This window comes from Sabethes cyaneus, chromosome 3 (assembly GCF_943734655.1).
Source record: "Sabethes cyaneus chromosome 3, idSabCyanKW18_F2, whole genome shotgun sequence".
Taxonomy (NCBI): Eukaryota; Metazoa; Arthropoda; class Insecta; order Diptera; family Culicidae; genus Sabethes; species Sabethes cyaneus.
Window position 1 is genome coordinate 175,088,432 of NC_071355.1, and position 27,613 is coordinate 175,116,044.

At 40.5% G+C, this 27,613-nt stretch overlaps 2 protein-coding genes across 8 annotated transcripts in view; one reads left to right on the top strand and one right to left on the bottom strand.

Annotated features, from left to right (window-relative positions):
- Nucleotides 1-1,002, top strand: part of LOC128741547 (nocturnin) — a 67,850-nt gene extending 66,848 nt beyond the window's left edge. For all 7 annotated transcript variants that reach the window (XM_053837454.1, XM_053837449.1, XM_053837448.1 and 4 more), the window contains one exon: nucleotides 67-1,002. In XM_053837454.1, the coding sequence (XP_053693429.1) occupies nucleotides 67-195 (129 nt within the window). In that variant the 3' untranslated portion in view covers nucleotides 196-1,002. The remainder of the gene's footprint in view (nucleotides 1-66) is intronic.
- Nucleotides 1,003-1,541: 539 nt separating this feature from the next.
- On the bottom strand, nucleotides 1,542-26,863 carry LOC128742287 (proton-coupled amino acid transporter-like protein CG1139). Its single transcript, XM_053838611.1, has 9 exons — nucleotides 26,589-26,863; nucleotides 16,427-16,594; nucleotides 16,099-16,371; nucleotides 15,953-16,037; nucleotides 15,750-15,888; nucleotides 2,947-3,077; nucleotides 2,703-2,881; nucleotides 2,469-2,644; nucleotides 1,542-2,408 (listed from the first exon to the last, which is right to left on the bottom strand). The coding sequence occupies exons 2-9, from the start codon at nucleotides 16,561-16,563 to the stop codon at nucleotides 2,167-2,169; spliced, it is 1,362 nt and encodes a 453-aa protein (XP_053694586.1). The 5' UTR covers nucleotides 16,564-16,594; nucleotides 26,589-26,863; the 3' UTR covers nucleotides 1,542-2,166.
- Between the last annotated feature and the right edge of the window lie 750 nt (nucleotides 26,864-27,613).

A 27,613-nucleotide genomic window follows, 5' to 3' on the forward strand; every position in this document is an offset into this window, starting at 1 on the left:
AGTAGTTTTATTCCCATTTAAAATATGTATGTCAGATATCACATATTGTCATTCATTTCGTCATAGGTTAAAAACTGCCTAATGTTTCCATCTGGAGACGAGATCAGCCCGGACCGAACACCCAGCTACCAGTACCCTTCGGATCACTTCTCGTTAGTCTGTGATTTTGAGCTGCAGCCGTCACCAAGTAATTAACTCCATAATTATCATAAGTAAGCACAAGACGTCACACACCACTACCGAAGCGGAAAACATTTGATGCTGCTTCGAAATTGAAACAACAAATTGTTTGAAAATAAACATCATCAATTGTACCGAAAGTATCAAATTAGCCTGTAAGGAAAGTAATGCTTAAAACAAACCTGGATATACGTTTCAATTAAAATGCAGTTCTTCCACACGGTAGACAGCAAATCCAATGCTAAGTTGAAGCACTTTAGAAATACTTCTAACGGAAGTGGATGTCAAATCAATGGAATTGATTTGAGTTTGTGTCAATGAGAATACTACAAAACCGGATATAGTTGTACAGTTTGTGATAATAGTTGTGATATTATAAAGAAGAAAAAAAAAGCGAGTTAGTGCCCTTGATGGGCGACCGTTAGCTGCAAGAAGAAAAGAATCCTGGATTCGATGTTTTATTTGCGCACTTTTATGTATGATTCAATTTAACGATGTTAGACTTCCAATCTAACAGCAACATATGCAATTATAAAACACTTAACAACGCAACAAACCAGCCATAATGGAAAATTCTATATTATAAAGTAATGTGATGATTTTATTTCCAAAATCAAGATGTGTAAACTAATCCAGAATGAACCAGTTGTAAGATGTTGTTTTGGTTAACTGTCGTCGTCAATTACATTGATAGCTAGGTAAAAACATTGGGTCTACCAGGAAAATGTATAGTTTTTAAGTTCACCAAGTGACAAAACAGATCAAACCAATGTTGTATGTTGAAGCGAATTTTGACGTAAGCTTTGAATAAAAAAAAGAATAGGAAACAAATCTTAAGGTTTTTTCTTTGTTAATTGGAGAATAAAAGGGGTGGGGTCATCCAGAAAGCCATAAATGTCTTTCTCAAATGTTTACCAACAAAATAAAAAAAAGTTTGTCTCAATACATTGTTCACTATCCGAGAAAAATGTTCATAAAGTTTGAAAATTTTACAGGAGTAATTATGTCCAAAATACGTTTACACAAGCCAGGCAGACGCAAAGAGTACAATGGTAAAGTTTCATGAACTTCAGACTTGGTTACCCGGTCTCCGAAAATGTTGCTCCCAGAATACACCAGAAACCGGAATACGGGTTAATACAATGAGGAGGAAAAGGTAACTTTCTCCGTAACATTATTTAAATAAAATGAGAAAAGTGATCAAATTTCATTAAATTTGTATATTTAGAAATTCTTTGAGCGAATAATTTTATTTGACTAAGATAAAACAAAAAAACAAATCTTTTACATAAATTTGTACAGATTAAAAGAGAGAAACAAAAGTGATACTTCAATTTTACACAACAAAGTTGTGCGCCGATAATTGCACAACTAAAATTTGGCAAGTTTTTTGGTTGTTTAGCTGATGTCCAAAAATACAGCGTGCTAGCAGTCACAGGCATGACGTTCCTACCGCTTGGTATTAAATTATCTCTGGGACACCGTTTGAAACTAACACTATTACTATGCTCCTATTACATTTATACGATCACAAAAGCTTAATACAGGTATGTGTCAAATTTACGAAAATAAACCTTAGTTGTTTAGACAGGCTGAATCGACTGGCAAGAAGCACATTTTTTACTTATAATATGGTACACAGGCACGGTTCAAGTTCCAATCGCTGCAAATGATATGTTGACCGGCAAATGTGTATCTACAGTACTTTTTGTTACATTCCGAAGCTGCGCTTGAATTCTGCATTTAAGCACAATTTGTAGTAACGTACACTGCAGCCATATTTTTCACTTCGTTGATAATATGCGATTAATTCTATATTAGTCCTATATATGTTTACTTGTTCGTAGCAAAAACACCTACAGCCTGTTGATTTTCATCGTTTTGAAGTATAGTTGTGAGTTCCTATATACATATCGCTAACATGCTACGCCTAAGCTCGCTTCTGTACTGAGTAGAAATTGCTTTGGTTCGGGCAAGAAAATAAAACTACTGAAAGCTGTAAATAATATCTCTAACGCTCGTGTATGTTCCAGCGACAAGTCCGATTATACCGAATAATATCAAAATGACATCCTTCCAGAGGGTTATCTTTCCCGGGCCAAGCTTGTCGGGCCAAAGCACGCAGATTTCCATAATCGCTGGAAATGCGATTCCCAATGCCGAGAGACATAGAGCTCCGAAAAGTGAGATGAATAGACCAAGTCGTGGGATTGCCACCGCCAACAGAACTGACGAAAAGAGTAAAAATTAGTCAATTCTTTGATAATATTAAGAGATGTGTCACTTACAGGTAATAATCACAACCACAATACGCACGAGCATTTCATATACGAGTTTTTTGTTTGAGTCCTTGTATCTGTCGATAAGATAAACATTCCAGATGATATCTACCGGTACATAGCACTGCAGGCCATATGAAATGAATATGGCAATAGCAAACAAAACTCGGATACTCTGCGATAATCTAAAAAAATGTATCAATCGTTACTGCTGTTCAACATCAATGAATACTGAACCAGTACATCTCATTCTCAGGTAGATTGAGTGTTATACTTCCTAGCGCTTCTGCACCGTACTTCACGTAACCGAGGAATCCCATTCCAGCGTACAAGGCCACAATAACAATCATACCGACGTTCAGGACTCCGCAGGGTCCACCGAAAGACTTTGGGGTTGCCATGTTGTTTTCCAAAGCAATGATCTGTTGGGATAGATTGGTTTCTTGTACTCAATTCCGAACATCTTAATGTAACTTTAAATATCTACCACTCCAACTGCCTCCAGTGCGAAAAGCGTTGTACCGAAAAACAGCGGGAACTTTCCGATGTCGGCAATCGCTTCGCGCTCCGAAAGTGGTGGCAGATCGTCCAAAATGTAATACAGTATCATGCCAATGCCTGTAAATTAGACTTAGATTAGCTAGTAGTCCAATAGTATATTAACGGATTAGCATTAATTAACAAAAAATTGTCACGCCTAATGTAAGTAAAGGAGAATATATTGACATTTTCATTGGATTTGGTCACCTGACTAACAAAAAATCAAACAAATCAACAACGTTTTGAGTAATGGATGTTTTTCTCCAACCCAAAATGGTACGATAAAACTGTTAACCTCGACTAAACTTCAGAACGTCACATAATCCACAGCCCGCCATAAACTGCGCGCGTAAACTCAAAGTAGACTGCTATTACTTCCCTCGTGTTCTACTTAACTCCGGTCGGCACTTAGGTTGTTTGCAAACTGACAAGAGAGGCCGCAGCTTGTTATCTTACCGTGTTAGGAGCAGCGCACAGCAGTGTCAAACCCGAAGTAAGCTGCTTTACATAATCCCTCGGCTGGTGCTAAGCAAAGCAAAACAAAGCCTAGAGGCTACATTCCGTTATCGAAACTTGACCTTCTGCGTTTATACGATAGACTTCGCAGCCAGCTGTTAGAGTGCAGGACAATTGCAGGGGCAGTTGCTACGATCCTATTGACTCTAACAGTGTCTCCCAGTCGGGATTCGAACATACGACGACTGGCTTATTAAGCCAGCATCATACCTCGAGGTCAACTGGGAGGCTCGGCTGGTGCTACACCTGCTATATCTCTAAAATAAAGGTTGTTTCGATCAAAATTTGGTCGACTTAAGCTTGACGGGTTTCTTTTAATCGTACCTTTAAAAACCTGAACATCTCACATTTCGTAGACGTGCATGCAGAATGGTGCAACTATTTTGGTTAGGCATTTTCCCTTTGACTATCAAAATCGCGACAAGCCAAACTACTCGCGTCGTCGCGTCGCGTCGAGTTAGCTAGCGTAACCGTTAAAGTGACCAAATTGACAATATGCTAATGTAATAAAAGTAAACGGAGAACGTTTGTCGATAACCAAGAAGCCTTACTTACTTCTACTAGCCGGGACCCGGGGTGGCTATTACCGTATCAAGAGTTCCTCTCCACTATATTTCTGGACTACCCGTCGCCAATTCGTTGCGCGTCATCGCACGCAAGTTGGTTTCAACCTAGTCGAGCCATCTAGCACGTTGGGCCCCACCATTCCTGGTGCCGGTGGGGTTCTTGAAGAAAACGGATTTCACTACACAGTCGTCCGGCATCCTTGCGATGTGGCCGATTTACCGTAGTCTCCCAACTTTCACCCGGTGATACGATGGGAATCTCTTCAAGTAGTGCCTGCAACTCGTGATTCATACGCGTACGCCACTCTCCGCGGTTCGTTTGTACACCGCAAAAAATAGTTCGCAACACTTCAAATACGGCTAATGCATGTATGTCTTTCATAAGCAAAGTTACTGTCCGTTGAGGACTACTCCTTGGGGGACTCCGGAAACCCCTAGGAAATGACCAATTTCGAACATGAACAAAAACTCGTCATACGACACCTTAAATCACACTAAAACTTTTAAAATAGATCCAAGTAAACCAAATTGAGTTCCAAGAATCACAATGGCCAATTCCGAATATATTTGTATTATCAAAAATGTACTACATTGTGTTATTGACTTCCCAGGGGTTCCCGGAGTTCCCGAAATATGTCCAGATATGACCAAATCTGACCCTAGATAGCAGATTTGGCTTCCATTGATCTAGTTTTTGAATTCTAGTGTAATTTAGGATATCACACGATAAGTGTTTGTTCATGGACGAAATTGGCCACTAATCTGGGTATTCCCAGATGTCCCCAGAACTTGTCCGTGTATAACCAACGTGGCGCTAGGAGTTGATCTGACAGTCAGTGATCTAGTTTTTAAATTCTAGCGTAACTTGAGGTGTCGCATGATAAGTATTTGTTCATATTCGATACTGGCTATTTTCCACAGCGATAACTTAATCCGGGACATTTGCGGTTAGTCCCAATACAGCGTAAAACTCCGAACATGGTCAGCAATGGGCATATATTGCATAAAAATCAATACCGGCTGTGATTTACGTTCATTTTGGAAGTTTCATTGAAGATTATTATTTACTTTATATGAGCAATCTGCCTTTTAAAACTTCAAAAGGGTGTAACTCAAAAATTCGTCGATCGATTTTTTTAAAAATTGGCTCAGAGGTGTAGGATGGAAATACAAACCAACTGCAATTCCGTTTAAATGGCCTATTTTTATTTTTTAATAACGGTATTTTGAACACCGTGCTGGGCAATCGTGTGGGGGTAGTACTCCTAGAGGGCAAACCTTACTGCAAGCTTTGTCCAAGCTGGACGTGAATCTGGCAAACGAGGTTTCCGTTAACCTTAGAGCAGTCGCGTTAAAAAAAGTTACATAAGCGGTCGCGTCGTGTACTGAGTACACGGCGAATAATACTGCCTATATCTCAGGACTGACATGAAATAGAAGGTTGCGGTTTTCGACAAAGTTGTTTATCAATTTAAGACGCATCTGGAACCGAACAATAAAGTTTGAAAACTGATCCGCTAGGTGGCGCAAATGGCGACCAAAACAAATGATTCTAGAATCTCGATACTAGAATCTCTAATATCTCGGGACTGAGAAGAGATAGACGATTGCTGTCTTTGGCAAAGTTGTTTATCTGGACGAGATCAATCTGACTGCGGATAACAAAATTCGGAACTGATACGGTAGATGGCGCTTATAACGAGCATATTGAGTTTTTTTTGGAATATCTCAGAGTCGTGACGAGATAGACTGTTATTGTGTTCTAAAAAGTTATTTGTTCGAACAAGACACATTTGGAAATTCATAACAAAGTTTGAAACTGTCTCAGTAGGTGGCGCGCGTGGTCAAATTATAATCTTATGATGATATCTCATGACCATGATACGATAGAAAGTGGCGGTTTTTGACAAAGTTGTGTGTCTAGACAAGACGAATTTGAAAATGATCGGTCAAATTCAGAACTGTCCCGCTAGATGTCGCAGTTGGTAAAATCATATTTCTTTTTGCGATATCTCAGCTTATGTCAAATAAACGGTAAAATGGCTTATCTGGTCTAGAAAAGAACACCAAAATGTTTGTAAATAGTATTCTTTTGACGATTTTCCCAAAACAGAGTTTGTGAATCATCGACAATGTTGACAAACTGAATAATGCACATATCACCTAGGGATACATGATACTTATTCAACTTACCCAAGTAGCACACTTACGATACTTTTATTTAAATCAATTTATTAATGACTCACATTAGTTGTATATCAATTAGTTGTACAGTTTTATAATGAGTATGTTATTAGGGAAGCTTGCTATGGTATGTTGAGGTAATGCTTTAAACATTAGAATGTTAGAATTATGTTGACACTTACCATAAAACAATACAAAACGAGCATTTGTTTGTTTTATTTCCTGCTATGATAATGAGAATGAAAAATGTACATTAGATTCCTAACAATTCTATAATATTCTTATTACGGTCACTTATATCATACAGGAAATAACACACACGTAATATAAGGAAAGAGTAAAGAATTCGAGCCCAATGAAAAAAGCAAGCTGTTTTGCAAATGAGTATCAAGAGAGTGCACTTCAGTCGTGTTGTCGCGTTAGCAAAACAAATAGCTTTGGTTTTATCATCACGCACACGTTAATAATTGCAAGCATCAACGTTGCCATTATGCCTGTCTGCCAAGTTAACTCCGGGATACGTTGCTGGCCCAACAAGCCACTCGTCGTATGTTCGAGTCTCGACTGGGCGGTGCCGCTTCAGAGTTAATAGGATCTTTGCACTAGCCCAGTGATTTTCCTGTACTCTAATAACCGGCAGCGATATCTATCGATAAAGAAGGGTCAAGTTCTGAAGGACGTTTATATCCATGCATGGTTTTGCTTTGCTGATAAATCTAGATTTTACCAGATTTTTTATTGCATGCCAGACAAAGTTCTAAATCTTCCAGATATTTGGTAATGTCCCAGATTTTTGCCAGATTTTTGTTTCTCCGTTCTGCAAAGGAGTCATCGCTCCTAATTTCAGACAACATTTTGTACCGGCGTTGATCAAAACTGGTAAGACGTTTCCCGAAAAAGTCCTCCCCATCGGTCAAATTGATCGCCAGATTTTGACATTTATTCGTGTTTGCCAGGTTTTCGAATAAACCTATTAGCGACCCTGGGAAGAATGGGGACTCAAACACTCTAAAATATTTTTTTAAGAATGTGATGGAAACGCAGCACGGGTTTCCAGGAATCTTGTTCTGGTGATATTTCTATATAGACGATGTAGACGACGAAATTGCTTCGTCAAAAGCATTTTGATCAGTCTGTGCTCTTCATCTTGTCTTTTGATAAAAGTTGAAGCAATACGTATCAATTGCTTCTTTCAGGAAACCATAAAAATAGCTGTTGATTGACTGGAATTGACAACGCAATCGATGATGAAAAGGACAACGATACGTTATCTAACGTGTTTTGACTACAGAAACCACTTTGTAGCGAACAGCAGTGTTCTATGCCATCATGGTTCCGCAATATTCCGAAAATAATTTGATTTTCTCATCATCTCCACCTACTACTACTTCATTCCGAATTTAATTTACCTTCATCGGAAGCATATTGACATGATAAACAACTTTGTCGAAAACATCAACCTTCTATCTCGTCATGGTTCGGAAATATCGCCAAATGAATTAAATTTCACCGTATACTCCATCTAGCGGACTAGTTCCAAACTTCAGAGTTCGTTACCAAATGCGTCTTGGCTTTACAAACAACTTTGTAGTAAATAGTAACCTTTTAGCTCATTACGGTTTTAAAATATTCTTAAATGAATTTAATTGCTTCATTATTAGCGCCATCTAGCGAATCAGTTCCGAATTTTGTTGTATATCACGGGATGTGTCTTAACTAGATAAGCAACTTTGTCGAAAGTCGCAACCTTCTATCTATTCACAAACTTGAGTTATTGCCCGCCGTGTACTCAGTACACGACGCGACCGCTTGCGTAACTTTTTTCATTTCAAAAAAGTTACGTTAGTGGTCGCGCTGGTGTACTGAGTACACGCGCGCGGACACACCATTTTTACAAGCATCTTTCGACCACTTTTTTTATTTCTTTTTTCTATATTTTGGCATCATTAGAAAGAGGAAGAGTAGATCTTCGAATACAACCAAAACCTGGTGTGATTTGATTAAAATTTCGATGATTTTTTCGCGTTTTTCGAAAACGCGTGTACTCAGTACACTAGCGCGACCGCTCTAGGGTTAATACTGTTTAGTTTCCGTTCTGTAGAGAGGTATAACAATCGGTATCGCCTTCTGCAGCCCTACGTTGTTGGTCAACTTAAATCTTATTTCTAGATGCGAGCTGCCCACGAAAGCTGAGAGTCATCATGGAACGGTAATTGTAATTGCCAGAGGTTTAAAGACGAAGAAGGCTCCTGACGGGAACCGAACGGGGCACTGAAGACGGCGATCCAAGCACCCAACTAGCATTTTCATATGTGTATAAAAGATGAAAATCAGCATTACGTACAGATATACATGCTAATAAATTGTGATATACATGCTAATAAATTGCTAACAAATTGACATATCCGTACTATTTTGAAGGCGATATACGTGATTAGGACGTTGCGACTATATAAGTATTTATATACGATAATATCTGAATAAGCGCGACTCGCTTCGTAATGCTATACGATTTTGTGCTGAAAATCGTATGTTATTATCATTATATACGATAGAAAATCAACTTGGGCCCACTTTATCCAGCTTTAATTACGATTTCGAATTTGTTAAGAGATATTTACGATAATTTTTGTACATTGGTAGAAGAGTTGGTGCCAGCTGGACATATTCTAATTGCTTAGAGAGGCGCTTCAGAACTGGCTGGGAGCATGTGAAATTCCAGACGAATACAGTGTGACACATATATATTCGTTCAAAAATCATTTTATGCTTGCAACGGCATATACGATTTATACAATCAAACTAATACCATGAGTGTGTCATGATGACTTAAGTGTTACTTAACGTAGATTCATTTGTCGTATTGTGTCTCGTTCGGTGTACGCGTATTAATGTTCGAGTTACGGTCGTTGATAATAAATAAATTCCGAAACAGCGCTGCATGCAGCACTATTTTTCGTAACCTCAAACATCTCGGCATAAAAAGAGGATTTCATACTATACTGTGAAAAGATTTGTCGAGACGAGATCTGTTGAAAACGGTAAAAACCCCGGAGGAAAACGAATCGTTAGAACTGCAGAGGCCAAAAAGGTTGTTCGAGCACGAACTCGTCGTAGTTGCGACCGGTCCGCACGGAAAATAGCAGTCGACCTGAACCTTCGTCGAATTTTGAAAATTGATCTGGATGTGAAAACATTCAAAAACCCGAATTAATCCACCTTGCGGAGCGACCTGACCTTTCTACTAGATCATTTTTTATTTCTTAGTATCTGAATATGTATCTATAACTCAGTTAGCCATATTTTAAAACTTCAATTTACTACAACTATTGTATTTTCTTTACTAGACTCCAGAATGAATATAAGGAGTAAATCAATAATTCAAAACCCGAGCTGGAATGAAACAAATACTGCAAAAGTATCATAAACATTTCTGATTGCGGGTAACAGTAAGAGAAGAAAATTACAATTGAAATGTTTCAAAGCACTTCCGGCTTGAAACGCTGGAAAAGAGCCATTTCACGTAACGATTCATTTTCCATCAAACTTAGTTTGGTTAAGACAATAACGATTATTTGATTTTTCTACTTGAATTCCAACGAAATGCTTCAGGGTATGAAATGGGGAAGGCAACTAGGAAGAAGCGCCCAACATAGCTCTAGCCATCCCAAGCCCCTACCTAGCGCCTCCACGTGGCCATACCTGGAAATACTTCAATTTGTATAATTGAGTAGCCAAGCTAGGAGGTGCGGGGTCGTGCGGTTTTCAGTTCCTAACCTTACAAATGTAGTTTTAGGCAACCATTAAACCACACGACTTTAATTTCAAGTATTATATGATTTATACTAATTTTTTGGTAAACTAATCTATTTTCAGAGAGCGAAATAAGGCGCTATATCCTTGGCCAATTGCAGCCTGGCTTCTGGTCTAAATGCCATTAGTTCATCCCTGAGGGTCCGGAGTATCACTTAACCCTTATTAGCAAAGATACTCCCAACGACTGTAAATAAATCATTATCTATGTATATGGGAAGCGTTTGGTACGGGAGGTCCACGCTTTCTTCCTTCCCTTGATTTCAAGGAGTTTGATGGAATTAGGTATTTTTTCTAGTTCCACTTGATTCCTTGGAATTCTCTCTGCGGTACATGCTGCGCAGTTGGCCTGGCCGTTGACAAGAAAAATGATTGATTCAAGTAATCGTCATTTTCCAGGATGCCTTCCAGAATTGGCTGCGTTAGTGTGAGATTAGATTAGATTAGAATTCCAGCGAAATGCTTCACTTCGCCCAGTTGGGACAAGTCGAACTCAAAATCCAGTCGTTTGAAAATTTCAATATATTCCGCTCGATTGGCAGTCGCAATTAACATATCGTCGACGTATAGCAAAATGTAGGCTGATTTCATTTCTCGATGACGCACGTATAGACAAGGGTCCGCCTCAGATATTTTGAATCCCATTTGACGGAGAACGCTGTCTATCTTACGGTTCCACATTCTCGCAGACTGTCGCAAACCGTATATACTTTTCTTTAGTAAGCAAACTGCATTATTACTCGTAGCCTTCAATCCAAGCGGGATTTTCATAAAAATCTGCTCATTTAAATCGCCGTTAAGATAAGCAGTCTTGACGTCAATATGGTTTACCAGCATACCTCTTCTAGCTGCGATGGTCAACAACGTACGAAAAGTAACCTGCTTCGCTACAGGAGCGAACACCTCATCAAAATCCGTTCCATAAATTTGTGTAAACCCCTGGGCGACAAGGCGTGCTTTATAACGTAGTATGTTGCCATCCTCGTCGTACTTGCGCTTAAACACCCATCGGCATCCTACGGGTTTCTTTCCAGGTGGCAACTGCACTTCTTCCCAAGTCTGCGCTCGTCGAAGCGAATTTAATTCGTCGCATATTGCTTGCTTCCACTGTTCCTTTTCAGGTCCATTACCAGCCTGCTGGTAAGAGCGTGGTTCAATAGGCAATTCTTTGGCTGGATCACTCACATGATAATGTCGAGGAGGAACACCGAAATTGCTTCGCTTCGAATGGCGTAACTCAACTGTCTCTTCCGGCTCTTCTGTCTGTTCCGCATCTCCACGATAGATTGAGCTTGTGTTGAAATCGTCGCAGTCCTCTTCATCTGCATCTTCATAGTCACTCGAAATGCTATCATTACCATTTCCACAGTCAACTGGATCCACCGACAGTGGCAACTCAACAATATCGTCTGCGTCGTTACATCTCTGCGTAGGTGGAGTGAACACTTCCACATCTCCTTGCTTCAAGAATTGTACATCTCTGCTTATAACCACTTTATCACTTTCCAAATCTATCATTCTATAACCCTTGTGTTGCGAAGAATAACCGATGAATATCATTCGTACAGCTTTTGGCTCTAATTTTGTACGCTTCTGCGAAGGTACCAAAACAAACGCCTGAGAGCCGAACACATGTAGGTCCCCAAAATCTGGTTTCGTTTCGAACAGGATCTCAAAAGGGGTCTTGTCCCTAACTCTAGTAGGAAGCATATTTTGTAAATAGTTAGACGTATTAACAGCTTCTGCCCAATACCGATATTTCATATTAGCATCTATAAGCATACTTCGTGCCATCTCCATTAACGATCGATTTTTACGCTCTGAAACACCATTTTGCTGTGGTGTATAAGCCGTAGTAAATTGTTGAATAATACCCTCTTCAACACAAAATGTTTGCAAAGATTTTGCGTTATATTCTCCTCCTTGATCCGATCGGAGTATCTTTGGACATTTACCGAATTGTGTTTTCACCATCAACACGAAGCGCTTGAAACAATCTGCCGTTTCAGATTTGTTTCTAAGAAAGAATACCCAGCTAAAGCGACTGAAATCATCAATGAATGTTACAAAGTAACGACAGCCCCCCGGCGTTAGGGTATTCATTGGGCCGCACACATCGCTATGGATTAGATCGAATACTGAGACCGTCTTCTGCTTTGCATGTTTCGGGAACGGTAGTCTCGCCATTTTGGCTTGCAAACAACACTCGCACGATACACGAATACCACAAGGTTGAATACGAATTCCGTTTGCAAGTCCCAGTTTCTCCATCGCAAATATGGCTTCTGGATCCCGATGCCCGAGTTTTCGATGCCATTCGTGGATACACAGCGGATTGTGACTCTTTGTTGCTGCCACCATGGGAACGTTCGCCAATTTTAGCAAATATAACCCATCGATCAGTTTAGCTTCACCTGCTACTCGCCTGTCACGAAAAATGGTGCAACCATATGCAGTAAAACTAACGTCAGCTCCCTTTTTAATCAAGCAGCTAACGGATATTAAGTTGGCCTTCATCTCCGGAACATACAGCACTTTGGTTAGCTTAATTTTCTTCATACCTTGATTCTGAACAAAACAAGCAATATGACATGTTCCTTCGCCTTCCACGGGGCATTTTCGGCCGTCAGCAACAACAATAACACTAGGCGTTTCCGAACTTTTCCTCTCAACGAGATCAAAATAGTCACGATTTGCACAAATGTGCCACGACGAGCCCGAATCAATAGTCCAATCATCAACTGAATCACCGATCGCAAATGCAAAAGCCTCTTCTTGATATGTTGCGGAAGATGTTACTTTGGCATGCGCGCTTCTAAATGGTTTCGTTTCACTACGATGCACCTCATCAGATTTCGATTTAATTTTGCAATCTTTCTTCTTATGGCCAATTTTTTGGCAATTATGACACACTATGCTCTTCTTCTTAGTCCATTTTCCGTTCACTTTCAATGCTTTATCGCTGTTTTCTTCTCCTCCGCGCTTTAACACTTCATCAGTAACCTCTTGTTTAACCAATTCAAGCGTGACTTCTTCTTCTTTGCGGCAATCCAAAACTGTTGTCAGCGTATTGAATGATTTCGGCAGACTACGTAAAACCATCATTACTTCCAACTCCCTGCCTAGACTGGTTCCCGCTTTCGATAATTTGTCGAACAATTGCTCCATGTCGTACAGGTGTTGTTCAACATTTTCCCCGTCAGTATAACGCATATCACATAGCCGATAAAAAATGCCGACTTTTGCCGAAAGCGTTACTTTTTCGTGATGCCTCTGTAGGTTCCCCCAGGCATCTTTTGCTGTCGCGGTGTTCCGGATAAGTGCATGTTGTGTTTCTTCCACTAATAATCCTATCGTTGCTCTAGCTTTTTGATCACCTGCTCGCCATGCAGCAACTTCAGCAACGTTTCCCACAATTCCTTCTGTTGTAGCTCTTGCCACTGGTGGATCTCCTGGGCTCACATATTTCCACAGGTCTTCCCTAACCAACAGCAGCTCAACGGTGAATTTCCAACTGCCATAATTTTGATTATTAAGTTTTGGAATTCCGAGGCGTTCCATGTTAATAGCACAGTATCCAATCACGTGTAAAACCTGAGACCATAACCTCTTGGAATGAAACACGGTGTGTAGGGTAACCAACGTATTTTGGACCCCTTCAGCAGCTGTACATAATTTGGACACTTACAGCAAAATCAAATACAAGTGTCCAAATTATGTACAGCTGCTGAGGGGGTCAAAAATAGGTTGGTTACCCTACTATTGTACCATCAAACTGTGAATGGTTTATTATTATTCTAGGTATACAGATCAAGCTCTTTAGAAAAAGGAAGTATAGATAATCGATATAAATGTGATAATTTTTATTCTGGTATATGCCAGTTGCCAGTTATACTCCTACAAGCGTGACTGTTCAAAAGGGCTTATTTAGAAATGAAGTCAATATTTAAAAACAAAACAGATCTAAAAAACTACTAATTTGTTCAAAATGACGTCAAAGAAAAAGTTGCCGGAAATTAACTGCATGTTCAATAAAAATTACACTGACAGAAAGAACTTAGATTTCATGAAAAATCATGATAAAGATCATAAAATGTGAATTATCGCAAAACATGTCCCCTCAGATTTTCCTCATATTTTTTCTAAGATAGCCTAAATAAACACAGTAGGCTGAAATGCGTAACGCATAAAGCATAAACGAGTTATTTATTCACCGAAAAATATCAAGAAAATCCTCAATGATGGTGATTCAAACAACGGGAATAAGTATCTTGATTGCGTCCGTTTTTTGGTTCCTTTTTGCCCATATTGCGATGAGGCAAAAGAGGCGGGGGGACAGATTTTATGCCATAGACGGATTTCACGCCAACTCGACCAGAGGTTGGAATGACCCTCTCAGAATTTAATTAATCTTTGTATGTGTAAAAAGTTCATGTAAATAAACAACTTTGCATACTTACACTCAAAAAAATCGGCACGTCATGTTTACGTGAAAACATTGGTAACTCTCATCCACCGTACTTTTCATGTAACGTTCACGTGAATTGTTGTTAACTAGCACTCATACTGATTTACGTGCGATCCCGGTAAATTTTACTAACTTTCCTATTAACCCCCTCTCACCTTTCCGCTCTTTATCCTTCTCTAAAAAAAATTCATTACTTTCTTCTACCGTCGCTTCATCAATAAAAGAACTACCGTTGCAAAAAATATTAAGATAAAAGCTTAAACACGACAGATTTAACAGAACCAGTACACTCAAGTCGCTTTTTACGCGAAGGATACGTCCCGCGTAAATTAAAACCGCGTAAATTATGAAATTCGCGCAAAAAACCGCGTAAATTCCGAAATTCGCGTAAGGAAACCGCGTAAATTCCAAAATTCGGGTAAAAAAAACAAAATTTCGCGTAAAAAAACTTTGTGGATTTCACCACTACGCGAAAAATAGACATTTTAAGCACATCCGCGTAAATTCCGAAAATCGCGTAAAAAAACCGCGTAAATTTCGAAATTCGCGTAAAAATAGTCACGTAAAAAGCGACTTCAGTGTATTGTGTTTTATAAAGTTAACGATTAGTGGTGTTCCATTCTATAAGGATAGATGATAGAGTGGCCATAGATGAGCGAAGATGAATGCTTCGTATCCAAACGAACTGTCAAAATGTGTATCCAAAGGAGTATGACGTCCCTACTTATGTTTTTCACTTGCTGGTTTTGGCAATCATGGGCTGACTTTAGACTGAATATCAAAAGTCATTTTGCACACCTTTTTCATAAAGGTGTTCTACATAATAGTTCCTGAAACTTTTACCTAATATTCATAAAATTATGCTCAATATATAAGATTGGTATTGGCTTTAAGCTATAACAAGGAAAAACCACGATTTCCTTAAACGGTGCATATTACCCCAGGCTACCCTAAATTTTTGGTGAATGACCAACTGGATAAATCACATTAAACAAATATATATGATATGAATATTTCATTTTGCATTCAACAATCTGCATTTTTTTTAATAACAAACCTAGCGAAGAATTGAACACTTTTTAGTGCTGTTTCTTTTCATTGCAGTTTATAAAGTTGCCAGTAAAGCGGATATCTATTTTTACTCTACTATCTATATCAATTAGTGCATCATAAATTCTCGTTAAATGTAGACTGTATGCTTACCGACAAAGGTGATTAAATTCGCCAATGTAGAGAAAGGGGCCAGAATTTTGAGGTTACGAATCATGTTGATGCCTATGAGCGGAACCAATAGTATCAGACAGTGAATTTTCACATCCAACGTTAAATAAACATCAACGAGCTGAAAGCAAGAATAAGCGCACGTAAAAATTTTAGTTCATTTCAGTTTCAAGTTTAGTCATCACCTGTTTGATATTTGTAGCTACGAAAACAATGTACACACAGCAGATTCCCAACTGGTATACTATCATGAAACCATCCACGATCACGCTGGAAATAAAGGAATAACGTTATTTATCAAAACTAATTTTGTGCACAGGATAAGACTTACATAGCATATCGTGAAAACGGCCGTAGACACTGGGGTCCCTCTTCCAGAGCCATTTTCATCGAAATCGGATAGGTTAAAATGGGAACCCGGTGTCGTTTACACAGGGCATACTGAGCCTGGACAAGCACGTGCAAACAGTAAGTACACAGGATGCCAATCAGTACGGTGTTAATCACTCCGGACAGGTAGCCGGAATTGTAAAATGCCTGGGGCATCGCCAGGATACCGGTACCTAGGGAACCCTTCAGTAGATGCACCAACGTTTCAAAGTTGCTAAGGGAAAATAGATAGATAAGTATTTAATAATTAGTTAAAACTGTAAACTTACGTTGTTGGGTGTGGTCGATTCCGGTGCAAATGTGGATCATAGTTCTCATCTACTATCATGTCTCCGTTCCGCGATGGAGACGATGGTTTCCCAAGCAACTGCATGTCCACGTTGGTATCCCTTTTAGGACTACTCATCTCGACGGTCGTTTGAAGAATTGCACACTTTCTGAAAAAATAGAGCGCGAAACAAATGGAGGGTGAGTGACGTTGGTTTGAAACTTTTTGCCAAGATAGATCGATCGGTACAGAGTACAATACTAAACGAGGTTCAATTAATAGGTACAATCAAAGTACTGCACCCACTTAATTATTATTTAGTTCATCTGATGGACTCTGTTCTATTGCCGATAAGTACCGATCGTTTCATTTATTTTGAGGCACGTGTTTAGCAACAGACGACACCAGGTCGGATCGCTAAGTAAAAACCGGCTCAAATCAGATCATGCCCTTGATCGTGATCAGTTTGGCCACTATTTTAAGGAACACTTAGCGAAGTGCACAATTAGCGTGCAAATCGTTGCGCTCAGCCTCACCCACATTAAACTTGCGGGAGCTCTTTGTAACGGATAACTTAGGTATTTTTAGCACCAAACACACCTCTCGTCTACCACCACTAGCCGGAAAAGTTCGTATGAATGTTCCTCTCAGTGTAATTTATTTTGATCAGGTTCAATTGAGTTGTACCACTTGTAAAAGTGCATTCAAATGGACGAATTCTCTTCTCTCACGTCAACTGTTCGGTCGAAAATGTAAACACACAACTGACTAAACTGATTCCTTCTCAACTTCCGTGCAATTGCATATCTGCTGACCTAGCGATGTACGCTGAGAGATTAGAAAAATTTGTCAAATTCAATATACTGGCACAATGAGGAAAAAACATCCACTAAACAACTGGCTGGCGACAGTGACAAAATGTTTGGCACATTAAAGACATTTGTCAGGATTAGCACTAACCGAAGCGAAAAAAGATCACCCTTTAGGTAATTTAAATTTTTCGGGGTATTTGAAGTATTGTGGAAAGAAAAATTAATTATTGGTATGCTCAGGATATACTACGTTCGTAATAAATTACCGACCGTTTTACCTTTCGCGTCGGGAAATTTGCACCTGCGGCCCAAGTTGATTGTTCTGTAGGCGACAACCGAAACGAAACAAACAAAATGTGTGTCGAACCGATGAAATGAAACGTGCAATTTGTAATATTCGGGCATCACAAGGCGGCCATATTTAGAACCATGTTTTAACTGTTTTAAAAGTCGCGTCTGTTTGTCTGTGGTATTATTGACATGAATGCATGACTTATTTTTTCCTATTTGTGCTTAGTAAAAGCTTTATTTACATTAAATTGTAATTACAATAAATTAAAAAAATGGCTCCCTATCTCCAAATGTAGTATGACGTATAAATCAAACTGCACTCACGACAACCAAAACTTTCTACTCTTGGCATTGATTATTGGAAGCTAGCTAAATTTATTCGATTACGATCATGTCAAGGTTGTTCGGCTACATTGCATACAAATTGCATTGCATTGCAAAAGTAGTAACCCAGGATGGACTGTTAAATTTAAAGTTATCACTTACGGTGCAACAATTAGATTCTATCGCACAAAATGTTTTTGGTTAAAAATTAACTTACAAATCTATTAAAAGATTATAGAAAATAATTTTCTATCTTACTATTTCCTGATTGTGATGCAGGTATGCATGAGTTCATAGATTTAAATAGAAACTCATCTTTACCAATCCCCACATTCCACAATGCATCCAAACTCTGACGTCGTTAGTTCACTTATGGCACCATCATCGGAGGAAATTAGTTTGACCAGCAATGTAAATTGTTGGATATGCATTCACTCATTCAAGCACGCATGTGAACCAATTGAACTTGTCACAAACGTAAAAATTGTCCTATACGGTGCTCCGTGCCTCCCAGACAACTCGCAACATCACGAGAGTTACATATCTTATTGTCACTTGACTACGTGCGCCGGTTTGATAGGGTCGCTCTATTTCCTACGAATCTGCAACCAGCCAGAGCGAAGGCACGTCGTCGGAGGAAACGAATGCTTTCTTGGCATGATTGCAAGTGCATGTCTAACGACGACGGCGGAAAGCAAAACACTTTTATCTGATTCAATTGAGCAGTTCTTGGTTGATTGGAATGTCTTGTTTATATATATTAAGCACTGTAACATTGTGTTGATCGAATCAGTAGGGTTTCCATATTGCAGTTAGTGGTAATACTTACTTGTTTGGGGGTATTGAGGGACAACGATAAACACAGACAGAATAAAATAGGTGCCTGGAAAGTTTTTTTTTGGAAAATCCTTCAAGCGTTTTACTTGGTACACCAATAATTTACACTGATAAAATATAAACAATATTACAAAAAGTTAACACAAATCGGGGTAACGACAGAAGGTTTTATAATGCCAGACGAATATGATCCACTTTAGTACTTGATTTGACAGTGAAGTTCAATTCATTGTGGTATTTGTAAAACAATAGAATCTGGTTATCAGTCGAAACGTCTTAAAAGCATGCAATACATATGAATAAATTAATATCTTCTTCACTAGTCCCTATATCACACAAAATATGGCTAAGGCAGGGTCGTAACCAGAAAAGTTTCTTAGGGGGGATTTTACAAAAACAAATCGTACATAGCCTAACCTTAAGCAGTTTATTCAAGAAATTCAATTCAAAAAAATCGAATTGAAATAAAAACAGACAAATGTAGAAATTTTGCCTCTCAGTTGGCATCGAGGTATGTAGTGTGTTCGAAACTCGGCTGGGAGAGGCTGTAAAAGTCCATAGGGTCGTCCATAGGGTGTTAGCGGCCAGGGTCGAAACAAGCTAACAAATTTATCCTGCATGCTTATAAAGATCGCTCTTAATGGGGTAATTTGACAAGCGGATATCGTTTGATTTTCAGTAAATGTAGCAAACTGCGCAGGCTACGCGTTTTGATGTTAAAACCTGAAACATTTTCACGGCTTAGGCCATTTGCGCTAGACTGAAAGCGCGGAGGCTAGGAGGATTTGGTTTAAAATAAATGCGCCGAAGCCCAAATACATGCATGGTAGAGGCTCAAACGAGAGCAACGTGTGCTTTTCGCGGACGGCAATTGTTGGCAGCGACGAACCAGAAGTGGTAGATGAGCTCGTGTATGTGGGATTGCTGGTGGCCACGGACAACAACACAAATGAGGAGATCCAGCAACGTATTCAAGCAGGACATCAAGCCTGCTTCGTAAAACAGCACGATCAAGAGGCATAAGCCGCTGTACGAGGCTGACAATGTATAAACCCCCTTCTGGACTGATAGCTTTTCGGATTTGACAATGCGCACTAAGGTCATACGCGCCCTTGTGGACGGTGGACTACAACTTCAGAAAAAAACAAAGCCATGGGTATAAACGTCCTGTTGAGAACTTGACCCTTCTTTATCGACAGACTTTGCAGCCGGCTGTTAGAGTACAGGACAATTACAGGGCTAGTGCAACGATCCTACTGACTCTATCTAGCAGCACCGCCTAGCCGGCACAACTTCAGAAACGCCTGGGAAATGGGCGACGAATAACCCAAGATCGAATTGAATGAAGCTTGAAACAGCACGAACCACCCCGGTTCTAAGCTGCTGACGACGACGACGAAGATCGTACAACCACCCCGCAAATTTTCTTGTGTTCCAAACCAGGACCCGGCATAGTCGAAACAAATAAAAGACGCTAATGCGCTCTTAGCTTCGCATCATACATGAAGAGACTGGTGGTGTTGAACAGAATGTTTCAAGCAAGCACCAGTTGAAGTTGGTGACTGTTTCAAGTGACGACAACTGAAAGTCAGGCATGAACACGATTTGTCGATGTTGACTAGTAGACTAATCTCAAGTTTTTAGTCTTGACCTTGAAATGCGGTAATACATATATATTAATATTTTTTGAAACGATGGCTCTACAATGGATGAAGGGACAGTAGGGGAAAGAAATGAAAATTTTTGGTGAAGGAGGGGAAGAGCGGAAAGGAAGGGGGGGGGGGGTTATTGGTAGCTACGCTTGACAAGCAGTCATTTTGACTCCTACCTCCTACCTAAACATCATCCGGGCAAGTCTTGCTCTACTCTGGGATACGAGGTGAAAATGCTACTCGAGAAAGAGGAGTTGGATTCCTACTGAGCCAATGAGCACGTGCGGCTCTGATGAAGTGGGAACCGATAAGTGAACGAATAATCGTTGCCTGATTCAGAACACGGGTTAGTAACCTTACAGCAATCCTGTGCTATGCGCTAACAGATGCTGTCGATCTGCAGGAGAAGGAGTTTTACAGCCAGCTGAACAGCGTAGATGAGAAAATCCCAAAGGGGGACATCCAAATCCGCTTGGGCGACTTCAACGCGAAGATTGGCTCAAATAACGCGGACCTTGGGGGTAACGCGTCATGGGACGCCATGGCCTAGGCGCAATGAGCGAAAACGGGGAGCTGTTTAGAGAATTCTGTGATAATAACAACATGGTCACTGGTGGATCGCTCTTCCCCCATAGACCAGTACATAAAGTCACGTGGGTTTCCTGCGACGGCCGAACAGAAAACCAAATCGACCACACCTGCATCAGTCGAAAATAGCGAAGCAGCCTTCTTGATGTACCACGCAACAAACGCAGCGCTGAAATCGCATCCCACCATCATCTTGTTGTCACTGAAACACGTTTGCATGTCACACGTGTCCTACGACGGGAGGAGAAAGCTGGGTGTCGCTACGACGTCCGCCGATTGGAGAATCCTGAGGGCAAAAGGGCCTTTGTCGAACAACTTGAATCACGAGCCTCGGAGTTGCCACCTGGTGGAACCATCGAGGAGCAATGGACCGACATCAAGAACGCCTTCATCACGATCAGTGATGAAACCCTCGGCAATGCGCGCAGCGGGCGGAGGGAGTGGATCTTGGACGAAACTTGGAGGAATCGCTGGATGAAATTGTAGCAGCCATCAAGAGTATGAAATCCAATAGCGCGCCATGGATAGACTGTATTTCAACCGAAATGCTCAAAGATGACCCATTTTTATTAGCCCAGATGATGCATCAGCTTTTCAACAATATATGGTATACCGCAACTTTTCCGGTGGACTGGATGCAGGGCCAATTGGTCAAAGTCCCTAAGAAAGGAGACCTAACTGAGAGCGGTAACTGTAAGGTAATCCTCACCGGATCCAGGAGAAGATCGGCGCTACTCTCCAGCGGCAGCAAGCTGGATTCTGTACTAGCCGATTATGTGTAGGCCATATCACAACGCTACGCATTATATTGGAGCAGATCAACGAAATCCAGGACTCTCTTCTGCTGGTGTTCGTTGATTTCGAAAAGGCGTTCGACCGACTCAACCACGAAAACATCTAAGGCGCACTTTGGCGTAGAGGAGTTTCAGATAAGCTATTCCATCTTATCGAGGCTCAGTACGAGGTGTTTTCGTGCAAGGTTTTGCACAACGGCGTCTCGTCCGACTCCATAAGGGTTACTGCCAGAGACAGGGCTGCATTTTATCACCGCTTCTGTTTCTCATCGTTATGGATGAGATATTAGTTGGAGCAATTGAGAGTAGACCAAATCGAGGATTGCCTTGGAATCTTCCAACGATGGAGCAGCTAAATGACCTTGACCTAGCCGACGACATTGTCTTGCTCACACGACGCCGAAACGATATGCAAAGCAAGTTAGATGACCTCTCCGAGAGCTCCCAGGCAGCAGGTCTCACAATCCATGTAGCAAAAACATTAAAGTCTAAGGTAGCGAACACTGACAATTCCACCAACTTCACAGTAACGGGACAAGAAGTTGAGCAGGTAGACGCCTTTCAATATCTTGGTAGTTAGACAACACCCGATGGTGATACCAAGACTGATATAGCCACACGGATCAGAAAGGCCAGGAGTGCCTTTGCAGGTCTGCGAAACATTTGGCGCTCAAACCAGATCACTCTACGTACGAAAACCCGAATCTTTAATTCAAACGTTAAATCCGTACTGCTGTATACCTGCGAAACGTGGTGCGTCTCAAACTCAATGGAGACAACGCAAAAACTGCAAGTATTTATTAACCGTTGTCTGCGATATATAATTCGTGCCTGGTGGCCTGACAACTGGATATCCAATGAGGAACTCCATCGTCGGTGTCGTCAACGGACGATAGCCACAGAAATTCGTGAACGTAGGTGGAAGTGGATCGGACACACCTTGAGGAGAGGAGTGAACAAGGCCTGCAGAGAAGCACACGACTGGAATCCACAAAGACAGCGTAGAAGAGGCAGACCCAGAGGCTCATAGCGACACACCTTAGCCAACGCCATCCGGGCTGTAGACGAGAACCTGTCCTGGCGGCAGGTAAAAGCCTTGGCCGGTAACCGTCAGCAGTGGAGATCTCTGATTTCATCCCTTTGTTCTGCGGGACCGGCGGACATGGACACATAAGTAAGTAAGTAAGTAAGCAAGGTTTTTCCGTGATGCTATTTAATGTGGGATACCCTTTATCCCTACCTCCACGGGGTGCCGGCTGAAATCCACAACCTTGGTTGTCGTACGCAGACAGGGAAGATGGACGCAGTGTGGGTTTCGGCTACCTAATCTATCAGTTCGGTGCCAAGTTTTCAGAGGGCGTGGTTGCGGGATGTGATTCTAGAATCCAGGATTCCAGGCCGGATTCTAGGATTTTTAACTTCTCACTGAAAAGAAGTTCTCAGTTCAACCGATCTTCCGCGAACCGCTTTTTCTTCATTCATCTGCTACCCCTCGCAGGCCAGCCCAAATTTGAATAATCATCCTTGGACTATTGAGAGTTAATTAATTTTGTACCAATTTATTAACTTGCAAAAGATCATTCCTTTACTTTCTGCCATAGCTCATCATGATGCATCACTCGGCGACGCCACAGCACATCAAAACACTAGGAACGTTCGTAGTAAAATAACTGACTTCAGTTTAGCAGTGTTAGAATTGCCATATGATTGCATTGTTTTGACTGAAACATGGTTCAATGATCAGATCACATCAGTTGTTTGGTAATGACTACACCGTTTTTCGTACTAATCACTGCCCGGCCAACAGTGATAAGTCGTCCGGCGCTGGAGTACTTATTGCAGTTCGACACTAATGCAATAGATGAGTGATAGATAGATCAGTGGCAGTGGCAGTGGAGTTCTGCAATATTGACCCTCATCGCCCTCCTGTTATGGTTACATATGACAAGCCTATCAGTGCGCTATTTTATGACGAATTTGATTGTAATGCGTTGGACTATTTTGATGCAATCAATGAGGCATTATTGCCAATTCTGAATGGTCCAGCTATATTGGTGTTGATGATCTAGTTGCTTGCTTTATTACCAAAATCCATTACTGTTCACTTGTTCGGTCAATTCTCGAGACTAATTCTGCCATTTGCTGTCCATTTCACGCAAATTGGTCGCGCAGAATCGAAATGGTACACAAGAAATTCGTCTGCTACGCCCTTCGCCATCTTCCGTGGTGCGATCCACTGAGCCTACTGTCGTATGAAAACCGCTGCCGACTTCTTGGCATTCAGCCACTGGAACTGTGGAACACTGGAGACGACGAATTGCACAGGTGGTTTTTGCTGCTAAACTACTGACGAATCGCATCGACATCGACTGCCCGTCGTCATTAGAACAACTGACCCTATACGCTCCCGAACGACCATTACGCCAAAGAAACTTCTTCTATTTGGAACCACGTAGTCATCTATATGACTAGATTTTCCGACGGGGAACAGTTTGAGGAGAAACTCGCGATAAAAATTCAACAATTCGAACCAACGCACAATGGGCAAAAACAAGCTCGTAATCCCAAACAATTGAAACCACTAGTTTGGAATCTTACAAGATATCTATTTCCGTGTAAAAAAGTGCAAAGAACCGAGTGGTGATTAGAGTGGTTATTAAACAATATAAAAACTTATTTGCCGCCCGTGAAATGAACTCAAATAGTTTCCAAATGTTGTCAAAACGTCAAAAGAATCAAATGGGATTTGATTCTACTGATGTTTTGACAAAATTTGGGAGTATTTGAGGTTATTTCACGGACGGCCAATAAGTTACTATACCATTTATTTAGTTTTCATTGTGATTTTATAGGATGATAGGGCAAAATGGACATCTTCCCAAAGTCTGACCAAGATGGGACTATCACCAATCCTTGCATTCTTTTTGTAGGAATAGGTATCTTGAAAATTTCAAGCTGGCGGCTTTACGAGCTGGTTTGTGGTCTTTGTGCAGCGATTCATAAATCATCAATCAATTTGGATGTGGCTGTAGATGTCATAGCATCAATTGCAGAAGCTTTGGAGGTAGCTTGCCCGCTAAAGACTATTCAGACTACTAGAGGAACGCCATGGTGGAACTGTCATATCTCGGATATAAAGTAACTAGGTAGGAGAGCCTGGAATAGATGTCGTAGGGATGCCGTGGAGCCTTTCAAGCAGGCTCGGAAAGCCCATGCAAAGGTTCCACATTATTCTGCACGCACGAACTAGCACAGGTTCTGCAGCAACGTTTCGGTGAGACATGTCGGCTTAATAAAATATTGTCAAAACCGAACGATTTTCAAGTTAATAACATTCGAAATTCGAACAGCGAATACCGTACGAACGATAATGAAATCCTGGAATGTCTCTTTTATAGTAACTTTTTTTGTTCGACTTACAGGCCAAATTCCGTCAAATTACTGTCAATGGTCACGTCATGCCACGGACATTTTTTGCTTTTTTGGATCTTCATAAAAGCACCATCTCAGGATCAATTCTAAACCAATTTTCGAATTGCTTTTTGCATTAGGTTTGTAAAATCTGTGCACAAAAGTGCCATCTTTTAGTAATATTTTAATTTTAGAATAAAAATGTCGCTAAAAATTGCGCTTAGCTGCTCCAATAAGGCAAGAAAAGTTTGGTTTTGGGCCAATACCAAACAAAAATCATGAAAAGAAGCCAGGGCAGAAAAATTTTTGCGCATAAATCAACCCAACTCTGGCAGTTAAACGCCAGTCCTTCTGGCATTAAAAAAATAATAATAACCTGCCAACAAAAAATAGACAGATTGATATAACTTAAGAGTTAGAAGCAGGTATGTCAGTGCTTTGTGATGAACAAACCTATTGATTGAAAGTCCCAACTGTCGAAAGTCAAATAGTCTTTAATCTTCTATTTTAAATTTAGTACTATTCTCAAGTCTTTTTTTTTACACGGGGGTTACGTGGCGTGTAAGAAACCGCGGTTATTCGAAAAATGATGTAAAAAACTGTTTTATTTCAAAATTCGTCATAAAAAATGTGTTAATTTCAAAATGTTAAAAAAAACGCGTAAAAAGAGACTTTAGTACTGCAATGGAGTGTGTTGAACATATTGAGTCTACCAATCTTTTTATCCTATATTTTCAAATTCCATCGTTACTATCAAGTAAACGATAAAAAGGATGGAAATGATGATCTATTAAGCAAGGATATCAAAGCAAAAATCTTTGAACATAGAGAAGGTGCCACCAGATTTAAAGTTTTATACTAAATGCTCCACTCAAAACTACCGAGCGTGTTAGTAACACTCTTCACAATCATCTATCGATAGTAAGCAAAAAGCATGTGTTTTCCACGCGTATGTAAAGGAAAATGTACAACATGTCTCGCCGACACTGCAAACGGTGATAGAATGTAGACGAAGGAAACATTACACCACTCAAGTGTCATCAACACTCCTTACGTTCTTATCATCCACTTACGCTTCTTGTAGTACACACGTTTTACTATTACCTACCACTCTGACAACAGAACAAAGCTCAGATGTAAATAGGGAAGAACTGCAGTTTGCCAAAACCTAACAATATGTTACTGTTCATGGTTGAAACTTGAAAATACCGTCCACAAAAGTCGCCCACTCGAGTGGCCCACCCACCGCCATTTTCGGTGGGTGGTTAAATCTTGCCAATCTCTCTATGTACAAGTATTTTACACACCCGTCCCATCCCGCAATACTCTCGCAGCCACTTACATCGATGCTGAGGGTTTTCATCCTAACGGAGAGGAAAACTACTTTGCAGATTGAAATCTGACAAATGTTAGACGGTGTCGTAGTAAAATGTTTTGATCTGCACTCAACTTACCTGAAAATATATGATCCGAAGGGCAGAATGCACAAAATTACATAACGCACTAGCTAGAAAACGTTGCAATCCCTCTGGTTGCCCTTGCACAGAGTGCTTCAGTCCGAAACTCACGAAAAACTAAACATAGGATGTTCAACAGTCCAAATGATACTGATCCTGTCTAGCTGCTAACAGCGAAACTTATTAAGTAACATCTGCATAGTTGTCATGAACATCTAACCACAAAACAAAGATAATCGGAAAAACACAAACTATCTAACAATCAGGAATAGATTGGCCACCACAAAATCTACACCCCCTTTTCTGCTGGCGTTGTACTGTTGCTGTTCAGTTCAGGTCGGTTCGGGAGCTGTGATCGAACTGAGAGAAAATTTTCCCCTTTGGCAGTTAAACGTTGGTTGGCTTGCACCAGACGATGTACGATGAGCGAATCGTCCCGCATGCTTCCGGCTAAACCATTAGATGGTTCCACAACACACAGTGAAGCGCGAGTGCGAGATGAGCTGCTGCTGCTCGTTCGAAGGGACGCAACACTACCCTGCCCGAAGACTAGGTATAACGTGAACGGAACAGAGGGTTGCGAAGCGTGAGTGAAATGAGTTTGAAGTGAAACTTGTAAAAGTTAAAGAAAGACGATGTCATCGGATTGACAGGGGTTTGATCTTTCGATATGTTTTAGATATTTGTTAATCCTAAAAATTATTGTTTTTTGTTAAATAATTATCTTCTAAATGTAAATTTTGGGCCAAATAAAACACGCAATGAAGGTTGTAATTACTGCAAAAGAAGAGAATAATTGCGCGCTTAGGTTGTATTTCATCGCGCACAAGGCCCGTCTCGCAGTGAAGCAAACCTTGTGGCGCTTTAGTGAGCTTTTGTATGTGCTATGTTCATGCGCAGCTGCATTTGAAAGCGATGTTTTTCAAGCGCGCGATTTTTTTTTCGCCCATAGCACATTGGTTCTAATGGTGGTCAAACAAATCGAATTATTTTAAAACCGATTGTCTTCCGAAAATACGTAA